At 46.2% G+C, this 12362-nt stretch overlaps 1 protein-coding gene across 1 annotated transcript in view; it reads left to right on the forward strand.

Annotated features, from left to right (window-relative positions):
* grik2 (glutamate receptor, ionotropic, kainate 2) overlaps positions 1 to 12362 on the forward strand; it is a gene marked incomplete at both ends in the record, with an annotated part of 157514 nt that overhangs the window by 54399 nt on the left and 90753 nt on the right. Inside the window, 3 exons of the mRNA XM_080857505.1 lie at positions 7788 to 7969; positions 9654 to 9707; positions 11707 to 11880. Coding sequence (XP_080713631.1) covers positions 7788 to 7969; positions 9654 to 9707; positions 11707 to 11880 — 410 coding nt within the window. The remainder of the gene's footprint in view (positions 1 to 7787; positions 7970 to 9653; positions 9708 to 11706; positions 11881 to 12362) is intronic.

Consider the following 12362-nt stretch of genomic DNA (forward strand, 5'->3'; position numbering starts at 1 on the left):
ACACACACACACACATAAACACACACACGCACACATACAGCTTAAGTACTGCAGTGCTGAGGTAGCATATGCATAAGTCAGAAGATTGTCAGGTGCCTGCTGACTGCATCTTTTTTGAGTATTTAAAGTCAGAGCCGCATAAACTAAATGGTGTGCTATGATGACAGGGTGTGTTCCTGAGGATTATAATATTACCATCCATTAGTGACTTGGGCTAAATCCTTGCCTTTTTTTAGCATTGGCTTCAGTGTGCTACACATAGCCCAGTCTATGCTGCAGATGAGATGCCTGCTTTTCTAAACAGCATAGTCCACCACCGTAGCCTTCACACAGTGAGCCTGCAGAGGAGGCCGGTGGTTCCCTCCACCCGCCCACGCCTGTTTGGACGGGTACAGCATGTCCCCTTTCCCGCCTGAGTGATCCGGCCCCGGGGGCAGAAGGGCTACACCGCCCCCCGCCTGCCTCCTCCCCCCCCTCCTGCTCTCCCACAGGTCTGCTGTCCCGGCCAAAGCTCCCGGCTGACAGGCCATGGCGAGGTAGCGGGCACCGCCACGGCCACAGCAGCCGGGGGCACCCGTGCCATATGCCAGGGGTCGGTAGCGGAGCCAGCGCCAGGGTTGACGGCCAGATTAGCCACCCCTCCCCCATCCAAGCCTTCATGCAGCCTCATCAAAGGGCCTTAATGGGACAGTGGGCCTCCGCTGCTCAGGGCATCTCTGGTGGAGCTCTAAGAGGGACAGAGCCGGCAAGAGTTGGGGAGGGAGAAAGTCTTTAGACGGTTTAACAGTGTTACATTTCAGACCGCTTTTACCGGCCTGACTTGCCTAGTCATATCAGGCAAATACCACGTCACTCAAACTGACAAGGAGCTACAGATACATATGTATTAGATATGCCATATGTCACAGACTGTGTATACAGTATATCAGATGTGGAATACCATATTGTACTATGTACATAGTATAGTGTGTTCAGCTATACATAGTTGTAGAAGGGGAACTGACACAGGTGCATACACAGAGACGACTTGATGTGGGACTTGCATTAGATTTAACCTAGACTAATGTGCTAACGTTGGCTTGATAGACATAGGATAGCCTTAGCCATAGAATATGGATATGGAGATGACTCACAAAGTGAACACACCCACACCCACTCCAGCATGCTGAAATCCATTAGGAAAAAGCCCTGCCAGACGAGAGCCGGGGCAACCCCACATCCATAGGAAACAATAACTGGGGTAATTGGATTGTTTGGGGACGCTGGGACTGCCTCTAATTTTCACTCTGGAAATGAGCTAGACACGCTGCCTGCACCCCCCCCCCCCCCCCCCCCCCCTACACAGCTGAGCATTCCATCCGTTATGGGGTGTCAGTGACTGAATGCTCCCTTTATGTGTGGGAGTGTACCAGCGCTTAGCTGGTGCAAGTGACCATATATGTTCCTGTATGTCAGTGACCCCATGATTCCTTATGTTATGTCAGTGACCATACGCTCCCTTGTGTTATGTCAGTGATTATGTGATTCCTTGTTATGCCAGTGACCATACATTCCCTTATATTATGCCATTTATCATAAGATCGCTTATGTCCTGTCAGTGGGCTTGTCATCACTATGTCATGTTAGTGAGCATGTAATCCTATGTCCACATGATTAGTGATGGTGGATCATAAGCAGAGAATAGTGACTAGACAACAGTGCAGCAGCGGCCCAACTCCTCTCTCCCACCCCGAGCCACACACACACACACACACACACACACACACACACACACACACACACACACACACACACACACACACACACACACACACACACACACACACACACATACACACACACACACACACACACACACACACACATATATACACACACACACACACACACACACACACACACACACACACACACACACACACACACACACACACACACACACACACACACACCCTGTAGAGGTAGAGCAAGACTGGTCAGAGGAGATGTAGATGCCTGTCTGGTAGTGCTATCTGTCATCAGGCAGGCGGGGCCAGGGTGCAGAGGAAAACATTTGGGCTTTTGTGAGAGTTTGTGAGACAGCTCTGCTGGGCTAGGTTTGTGTGTGTGTGTGTGTGTGTTATTTCTTGTGTATGTGTATGTGTGTGTGTGTGTGTGTCTGTGTGTCTGTGTTTGAGTGGGCACCGTGTCCATTATTTGTTCTTCCTGTCTTCCTGTCTCTGGTCCTGTCTCAATCATTCTCTCTCTCTCTCTCTCTCTCTCTCTCTAACCCTCTCTCTCTCTCTAACCCTCTCTCTCTCTCTTTAACCCACTCTCTCTTTCTCTTTGTCTATTTCCCTTTCTCTTTCTCTCTCTCTCTCTTTCCCTCTCTTTCTCTCTGTCTCTTTCCCTCTCTCCTTCTCTCATTCTCTCTCATTCACTCAGGAGCGGGAGAGAGTGACAGTTTAAGTGCCCTCCTCATTGCGTTTATGGGCCAGTTACCGTGACAACATCTCAGCCAGCCGGCATAGCGCAGAGAGGGGTCAGAGGGAAGCTAGGCGGGTTACTTACCCCCTTCAAAAAAAAAGAAAGAAAAAGAAAGAAACAGCTTGGATTTTGGTGCTGCCCCAATCTGTAATGGGAATCTTTGTTTTTCTGCCATTAAGCCTCAGAAGGTTCCTCAGGGGATTGCGGTTGTGTTGACAGGCACAACAGCTAACAATAAAAACTGGAATTGAATGTACAAAACAGCCCCTTTTAGTGCATTTCTCCCCTCAGCAGGAAGTTAATTTACTGTGTGCCCGGTGCGTGTAATTCTTTTATGGCGACGTGTTTGACCCATGTAAGCCTGACATTTTTTTAATTGCGTTAGTTTAAAGGTCACTGTAGACATCCGTATAGCTGCTTGCTCACTCAGGAGTGTCTGATTGTATGGCTGCCTTCAAAAAGGGCTTATTGCATGTGGCTGGGGGAAAAGTTTTCACTCTTAGATTGTGTGTCTATGTGTGTGTGTTTGTGTGTGTGTGTGTGTCTTTACTGAAGTTGGTGAATTTGTGTTTAGGACGAGCTTTGTATGTGTGTGTGGGTGTGTGTGTGTGTGTGTGTGTGTGTGTGTGTGTGTGTGTGTGTGTGTGTGTGTGTGTGTGTGCGTGTGTGTATTTTGCATGTACAATTTTAGAAGGTGTTTTGCCCAGCAGATGATACATATGATAGTATCAGTTGAGGCACCATAAATTGTTTGCACAATGAAAAAAAAATAAAATTATATTTGCCTCATTAATTATATGAATATGTGTGTGTGTGTGTGTGTGTGTGTGTGTGTGTGTGTGTGTGTGTGTGTGTGTGTGTGTGTGTGTGTGTGTGTGTGTGTGTGTGTGTGTGGAGAGGCTGGTGGGGTGCACGTATGAGTTTCTGGCTCCTGTGTTTGTGTTTGCATTTTTAGCATCTGGCCCCAAGCGCACAGGGGGTGTCTATGTTTGTTAGCCACCGTGGCTTTATATCATGTGTTTGCTCGAGCAGAGATGCCTATAAACGCATTTCAAAATCTGCTAAGAGCCTGAACTGAAGTGAGCAGCGCTCGAGCGCACCCAGACTCTCCCAAGACCCCTCCAGTAATCTGTTTCAATTTGATATGTGCGACTGCTCCACACCAGCAGCCTCCCCACTCACAGTAATGAAGGGCCGAGCCCATCACACGCCTGCGCTCCGCTCCTGTGCAGCAGATTCTTTCGTTTCATTTAATTTTAGTGTTGTTGTTTTTTTCCCTCTTTTCCCCCTGCTTTCTTTACATTCCTCCAAGTGCCAAGCTAATTTCAGTTTTTGCCGCTTTGCTGTAATAAGTGCTGTGATCGTTCCTCGCCTCTGGAAATGCTTTTGGATAGGCACTCTTATGATTAATATTCGCTTATGCCATTACGCTGTAGGAATCTTTTTTTCTTCCCCTTCTTTGTTGTCTTTCCTCTGCACTCTTATTTGAAAAGAGCGAATTTGTTTTGCAAAGATGTTGGGACTCTCATGGATTGATTCAACTTTTCATCTGCTCCTATAAAAAATGTATCGGAGAAAAAAAAGAAGAAAAACAAAGCAACAACAACAGAAAGAAAAAACCCCAGTGCTTCTATATACCCTGCTTATTTCATCCTCGTGCCCAGGCAAGCTCGTGCTTCATGGTGTCTGACGTCTCAAGATGGCACACAAATGTTAATTAATGCACTGCATCTGTGTGCGGCCTTGACAAGGTGTTCGAGACGAGCAGGCAGCATGCGCCGCTTCGGCAGCAGATGTTCCCTCGGACACACCCACCAACTGCTGAGTGTGCTCCCTTGAACGTGGCCAAGCCCGAAATGCGTAGCGCGCCACTCGGGCTCTTGGAAGTCCTCTCTACCCTCCACCGTCAACGTTAAATCGTTTTGTCGGATCTGTTGGTCGCCTGCAGTCTGCTTGACTTTACAGGGCTGCAGAGGGGAATGAAAAGGGGGGAGAATGGACATGTGAGTGTGTGTGAGTGTGTGTGTGAGAATGGGAGTAATTCCTGCAAATGTAGAATGTCTTCGGTGCCGCTATTAAAACCTTTGACCAGAGATCGGTTTTAATCGTACTTCAATTTGTCCGGCACGTATAATGGGACATAAATAAACTTGTCGACGTGCCCCTGTGGACTGCATTAACCTTGGCTGGGCTGTCTAGAATTTCCTGCATCACGAGACACCTCCCCATTTCTCCACTATCTCGTGGTGCACCTCCACAGATGGCATACTGGAAGGAAACACACTCTAAGGTTGTCCCCCTGGTAGTATATTCCCACCGCAGAAGAACCACATCTCCATGGCTGAAATGGGCATGCTGCCATCTCTAAGGGATTTTGTTTTATTTGGGCACACTTGAGCGATGCGGTCTGGGCGGATATTTATCACAGGCTGATATGTTTCACGCTCAGGAGCCCCCCGACAGACTGCTAATAAACGCTTTGAAGGCGATGAAATATTCATGCGGAGTTAAATGCAGACCCAGGAACGGTCTGAAGGCATTAGACCCAGTCAATACAGATCACCGCTGACAGTTGTGTTTCACTTTCACTCTCTTTCTCGTTCTCACTCGCTGCCTCACTCTCCACAACCCCCCCCCCCCCCCTCTCTTTCTCTGGGATCCTGCCCTGTGCTCTCTCTCTAATCTGTGGAGTAGAAGAGAAGGAGTGAGAGAGGACAGAGAGGAAAGAAGAGAGGAGAGGCATTCGAAATCCTTCTAAACCACTCAAAGGTTGAAGGGCATTTCATTGCTGCAAACATCATACATTATTATTAACTCACACCGTTGTGCTTCCTCCCACAGCAGCACGTTTACCTACACAGATACACTTCTAAAATGAACATGGCTCGGCATGGATATAGCAAATTATGTTTTTATTCCAAGGAAATACCTTTCCTAATTACTACCTGAACTAAAACAGAACGTTATCACAGTGCAGTCTTCACACTATGCATCAGTAGTCCAGTGTTCTTTTTTTTTCCCTTTGTCATACCCAGCTGAATTAACAGTTTGGTAGATAATGTTTGCATGACTGCTTCCAGCTGTACCCAGATGGTATGAATGCCCTTAGTGATGCATAGATTCTATGATATCTGTGCTTGCACTGCTGCTGCTGACCTTCCTTTAGCACAGCTGATGACGCATCTCCAGCATTTGCGTGGGCACCCCCCCAGGGCTGTGTCGTTTGGCAACGCGCAGCACTGAATTACGGGGGGCCTCCTAGTGGCGGTGTGAGGCTGTCGGGCTGAAGGAAGGGCTGGCCGCTAAAGCAGGGCTATAGGCCGATAGTCCTACAGCGCCACGCACTCGAGAGGAGCGGGGAAATAAACAAATAACGCCACCAGCCAAAAGAGGCGGCAGGGGAGCCTCTGCCGCCGGGCGGAGAGGAAAACATCTGGCTGCTTTTCCATCCCTCACTCCGGAACGAGGGAGGAAGTAGAGGAGGAAAGGAGGAAGGGAGGAAAGGAGGAAGGGAGGAAGGGGGGGGGGGGGTGATGTTGTCTTTCTGTGAGTTTGCCAGAGGAGCTGCTGAAGCGAAGCCTGCTGCGGTGAGACTTGTGAGAGCGGTGCTCAGCTGTGCTTTCTAAAGTCTGCGTCATGTGATAGATGCTGTGCTGGTCAAACGTCAGGTCATCAGGGGAGCCCAGGGAGGGCCTGTCTTTTAGGACTCAGAGCAGTGACCTTCACAAGCATCAGTCTGCAGCAGCTCAGTGACTGCCCTTTAAGCAGGGGCTTCCAGATCAACAAGGTTTCAACTAAAAACCTGGTACAATGTTTTTGAGGCCAGCAGAAGGATGTTAAGTCAGACAATGTCTCTGTGTCTCTGCTCTGACTGGCTTCGTCCCTGATGTGCTGAGATAAAGCAACCTCAGACTAGAACTGTATTCCCATCCAAATGTGTTGACATTTTTGGCCACAAAGTCTATATTATATGACTAGTGGTCCTGGTTAGAACAAAGGATTCTATATTTCACACTGGACTTCTCCACATTCTCAACAAACTACTTACTACCATACAGAAAATAAATGGCATTGAAGCTGGTAAATGTAGGCACAATCTTCTTGAAGAGGATAAATACTAGCTTTCAGACTTCTCTTCCCCATGATGGGAAATAGTACTTAGGGCTCAGAGCTTTTCCTGCTAAGAATCATGACAAAGCTTCTTACAGTTTACACACGTGGTGTAGGCTACTGAAACCTCTTGTAAAGGTAGCCAATATGTTACCAATGATGGCAAAACACCAGACTGGAAGGTCTTTACGAACATTATGGGTTAGCAGATTGTATTAGAGTGGTAATATGGCGGGTAAAAATAGGTGGGAAATACACAATGCGAGAACTGGCCTCTCCTTCACAGCAGGCGGTGTGGTCTGTTTCCCAGATGTGTGAGAGCCGTCCTTCTTTAGACCAGAGAGTCCTCTCATAAGCCGACTCAATGACCCAGTGGCCATAGAGACCAGAAATATGCATGTCCATTATTAGGAGTCACCGTGTTTCCTGCCTTCCACACTCAATTGGCATTCAGGACAGACAATATATGAGATGAATTGGCAGCATTCAGGCAGCACATTCAGCTGACTGAAGACTCGGATGAGTCAGAAAATGGACAGAGAGAAAGAGAGAGAGAGAGAGGTGAAGACAGAGAGGAAGAAAGAGAGAAGGAAGGAGGACGGGAGGGAGAGAGAAAGAGACAGAGAAAGAGAGAGAGAGGGAGAGAGAGGGAGGAAGGGAGAAGAAGACTGAGCCTGACATGTTCAAAGAGGGATGGATTTCATTAAACTTGGATGACATTAGACCATCTATTCATAGGGAGTCCTTATCTAGCTCTAATTAAAACCAAGGGAATCAAATGAATGCAGAGTCTAACTTCAATTATACTAGATACATATTTGTAGTTTCTTTTCCAGAATGGCAATAGACTAAGGCGCTGTACATTCAGCTGCCTGAACCATTTCAAGTGTTTCCCATGTATTACTGTGAGTGTTTATTCAGTGTCCTTGGCCCTGGAAAGTTTTTGATTATATTTTTTAATATGGTTTTATTTCATAGTCTGGCTGCTTCCTCTTTTCAGCTTCAACAGGTCTTTTGATTGCCTAATGAACAATTTCTTGTTACAACAGAAAGAAACTGAACTAAAACTGAAACTGAAGCTTGAAATGTGTCTGCTTTTTTCTCTCTCTCTCTCTGTCTCCCTCTCTCCCCGCCCTCCCTTCATTTCTCTCTCATTCTCTGCATCCTCCCACACCTCTCTCTTCCTCCTCTCCTTCCTCTTCTTCCTCAAGGTCTCATCCGGCTACAGGAGCTCATTAAAGCCCCCTCCCGATACAACATCCGGTTAAAAATCCGGCAGTTGCCAGGGGACACGAAGGACGCCAAACCTTTGTTGAAGGAGATGAAGCGAGGGAAGGAGTTCCATGTCATCTTCGACTGCGGCCATGAGATGGCTGCTGGGATTCTGAAGCAGGTGAGGACCCAGCAACCGCTCACACAAAAGCATCTCAAAACATGAAAGCTCACACACTTGCACATACATGGACACACACACACACGCACACACACGAACCACACACACACACACACACACACACACACACACACACACACACACACACACACACACACACACACACACACACACACACACACACACACACACATACACACACACACATGCTTTAAATTGTTCTCTTATTTCAGACTTTGTCACCATGCTATTTTATCCCTTTCCAGGTCCATATTTCTAACTCAACTCAATGATGTAATATATGTTACAATTTTCAATATAAATCTTTTGGTTGGTTCGGTAGTGCACCTCAGAACATGTTCAGCAGAACACAAGTGCCTCCACATGCCACACATCTCCACATGTGCAGCTGCTCCAAAACGGCTCTGGGGAAGAGGCTGGTATTTTAAAAGGAAACATAATTAGCAGCGTTCATGTTTCCTTCGGCTCACAGGCATGATCAAATATTAAAGATAGCATGATTCACTCTGGCACTCACTCACAGGCCTTTTTAATCAATCTCAGAGTGGTGGATTGGTAATGAAGGTCAAGGAGACTCATCATTAGTGGCATATGAGATATGTTCCGCTAATGGGGAGTAATGATCCACTGGAATGTTTTTGTGTGATACTCCCCAATCCATTGCACTCCTCTTCTGAAACTCTGTTAGAAGTCATTTAAGACTGCGTGACGACTTCCTCACTGTCATACAGAGTTAGGCTGACTGAGTGGATCATCGCTTGAAGTGCTTGGTTGCAAACAGGGCCATCTGAATTGGCATGGTTCATTCAAATTCCTTTGTTGTTATCTAGCCAATTGGAGTGGGTGAGACAGTGTGCTGCGCAGACCATAAAAACCTTAGACTGAGCAAAAAAAATAGGAATGTTATCAGCAGAAATTAAAAACCTAGCGGGAATCTATTAGTGTCTTTTCCGATAAGCACAGCTTACCTTACAGGCCGACAAGCAAACAGTCTGACGCCTGCCTGCGAATAAGTCCGCCGTGTGACTGACAGCTCGCCTCCCCATTGGCTCAGGCTGTCCCTCTCGCTTGTCGGCGAGAAAATGAGATGGGTCTACTGGGACACAGATATCCGGAAGGCTCCCTGTCGATCCCGGACACTTAGCGGGCCCAAGACTGGCAGCAATTACAGCCCTGACCCCGGTCTATTTAATCACACTCTTTAGCTGCTACTTCCATAATAATCAGTGCTTCATAATGTGCCCGAGAGTCACTGGCTCAGACTGGCCCACCTGCTCATCTGCAGAGGAAGGGCTGTGTGAGGCTCGAAGAGTGACACGCTTGAAATGAGCGTTCAGCTTCAAACATGCTTAGGATTCATGAGTATGCATATGAATCAACATACGTCTACACATCCCCATACAGTATACTACATATACAAATAGCTGCACAGGCAAACATCAGCAAACACATAAACTGTACATATAAATAGCCACGGGAAGAAATAGCACACACATACACGTAGACCTTTACCACAAATATAATATGACAGGATTATATTTATTTTGGTATTGGAAGCAACGATCTCTATCTGTTTGTCTGTCTATCTGTCTGATTTTTGTCCTTCTGTCTGTCTATATGTCTGTCTGTTAAGTGTTTGATTCTTTGCTCCTTTGTCTTCTAGGCTTTGTCCATGGGAATGATGACAGAGTATTACCACTACATCTTCACCACACTGGTAAGGCCATATGCTGCATAAAGCGTATGAAACATGAACCTCTCTTTTGGTTTTGATGTCGCTTCTTTCATCAACATTAAGGGACAGGTGTGCAGACTGCTGTGTGTGTTCTTTTATTCTGCCTTTCAGTCTCCACCAAGCTTTAGAATTAGTGCAAATTGTTTGGACTGCTATTGTGTTAGTAGGCACGGGCATAAATGCTTGGCAAGATGTTTTTTAAAGTGCTGCAAAAGCCTTTGTTGCTGCTTGCTGCGGAGTCCTTTTCAGTGGCAGATTTCTCTCCTGGATTGTATGACCAGGAGAAAAAACAATGAGACCTTTTTCGAATTTAGAACAGAGTGGTGGGGGGTCGGAATGTTATAGGACATTATCCCCCCCCCCCCAAGAGAGATAGATGCGTTGATGAATGGACGAACAGGGCAGTAAAGGAGGAGTGGGTAGGCTGTGTGTGTTTAGCCTCTTTCATCCACACTGAACACTCATCCTTGTGTTTCCTCAGGGATTTTTAGCACACACTTGACATTTTAAATAGCTAATAATGTTTCTGGTATTTTTCTTCACCAAACCTTGACCTCTTCACTGTGTGTCCTTTTCCAAATTTCAAACAGGTGCTTTTTCTTCCATCCCACTTTCTTTTTTCTCCCTCCTTCTGTCATTACACTCTCTCTTTCTCACAAAGTGTGTGTGTGTGTGTGTGTGTGTGTGTGTGTGTGTGTGTGTGTGTGTGTGTGTGTGTGTGTGTGTGTGTGTGTCTCTCACCTTCATTACGTCTGTCTCTTTGTCTCTTGCCCTGCTTGGGCTTGGGCTCTCTTTTTTTGGTCCCAATTTCAAGGCATTATTATAACTGTATTAATATTTCCCATTGGAAGAGAATCTCAAAGACATCAGAGGCTAGATGCACAGCTTGAGTTCACATCAAAACGTTTGCCTTTTGTCTGGCCGCTCCCTTTGGTGGGGGAGAGTATGCTTTTGGGAGCTTAAAAAAAATGAGCATCTCCCCCTTCAAAAACCCTGTTCCTGACTATTGCCAGGTGAATGATTTAAACCCCCTCCCCGCCTTTCTCTCTCCCCTATTTCGTCCCTTTTTTTGTCCCTTTATGGTAATCGATTCTTCCTATTCAGTGTTTATACTGAATATGCTGAGCCAGATAAGCGTGCAGGAGATGCGGTCATATGACACAGAGACGCTCCAGCAGAGTGAGGCCAGGGTTGACTTTGGCAGGCGGAGGAGCCAGGGCTGGAGGTTTAAATCTGCCACCGCCGTCAACAGCTCCGCTACAGAGACCACATATGTCCCCCATTCACTGCCAGATCTGACTCTCCCAAAGGCTGGCGTATATGTGTGCACTCTCACGTCAGCGTGCAGAGAGGAGGGCTACTGTTACAAGGGCGCAATTCATATGAAATAAAAACAAGTGACTTTCTAGAAATGTAGGGTTATGCTCCATGCTGTTTGTCATGGACTTGAATGTGAATGATTATTATTATTATTCTTTAGTGTGTTTGATTTTTAGCATCTACACAAATCATTTATAGCTTTATATGAAGTGTTTCACTTCATCACACCTTTTGATCTTGTATGGGAGCAATGCCACTAAACTAATCCTAACATTACATCGTTATTACATATTAGTAACTCTGTAATTGATCAATTATAAACACAACTGGTTTAACATTTGTTGTATTCAGAGGTCGGTGATGTATTGTAGATGTTGCAAGCAACAACTAAGGTAAGCTGTCGTGTGAGACGGTGTCTAGTTATGTAACCTCATTAGTCTTTGGTATGGCAAATGAACCTTTATGATCATTCTAACACTGTTAAATCATTAGTGACAGGATATGGCATCTGCCGTGATACATTTATGTCAGTGTTATGGCTCTCTTACGGCGGAGCCTTCAAGTCTCACTGCTAGGGATTAGAACTCAGGTGCCTCCCCACCCATACCTGTACTTAATAAACTTGGCCTGTAATCTAACCTAATTGACTGTGTGTCCTCAGGACCTGTTTGCCCTGGACGTGGAGCCATATCGCTACAGTGGCGTGAACATGACAGGCTTTAGGATCCTGAACACCGAGAGCAGCCAGGTGAACGCCATCATGGAAAAGTGGTCTATGGAGCGCCTGCAAGCCCCGCCCAAACCCGACTCCGGTCTGCTGGACGGCTTCATGACGGTAAGCTCCCGTAGGGTTCTGAATTAAGTGTGGGTGAATTAACAGCGAAAGGTTTTCGTCAACTAAAGGAAATCAATAAACACTGGCATCCATGATCAATACAAAAATACACAAAGACGCATAGAGATCATTAAAGCACAAAAAGCAATATACTCCACACAGACAGTCAGATTCAATCATAGTTGCAGTTGCATCTACTTTTCACCAGCCTCTCCTTTGAAGTGATAAGTGTAATTGTTAGGCAGTGTATCTCATGTGTGCCTTATTTATTTCTGGTTTTATCTGGCTATAGTTTGCACAGATGTCAGCAGCTGCGTGACTTATAATGCGTTATAATGCATCATGTAACCATCTCTGACGCTCACAAGCACTGACATTCCATTTTCTACCTTTACCAATTTCTTTCCGTGGCCAAATATATATATTTCTGCTACCATTGTGTTGCACACCCTGTTGGGAGGGCTAACAGTTCTCAGCAAATT

The sequence above is a fragment of the Sprattus sprattus genome (genome assembly GCF_963457725.1).
Source record: "Sprattus sprattus genome assembly, chromosome: 19".
Taxonomy (NCBI): Eukaryota; Metazoa; Chordata; class Actinopteri; order Clupeiformes; family Clupeidae; genus Sprattus; species Sprattus sprattus.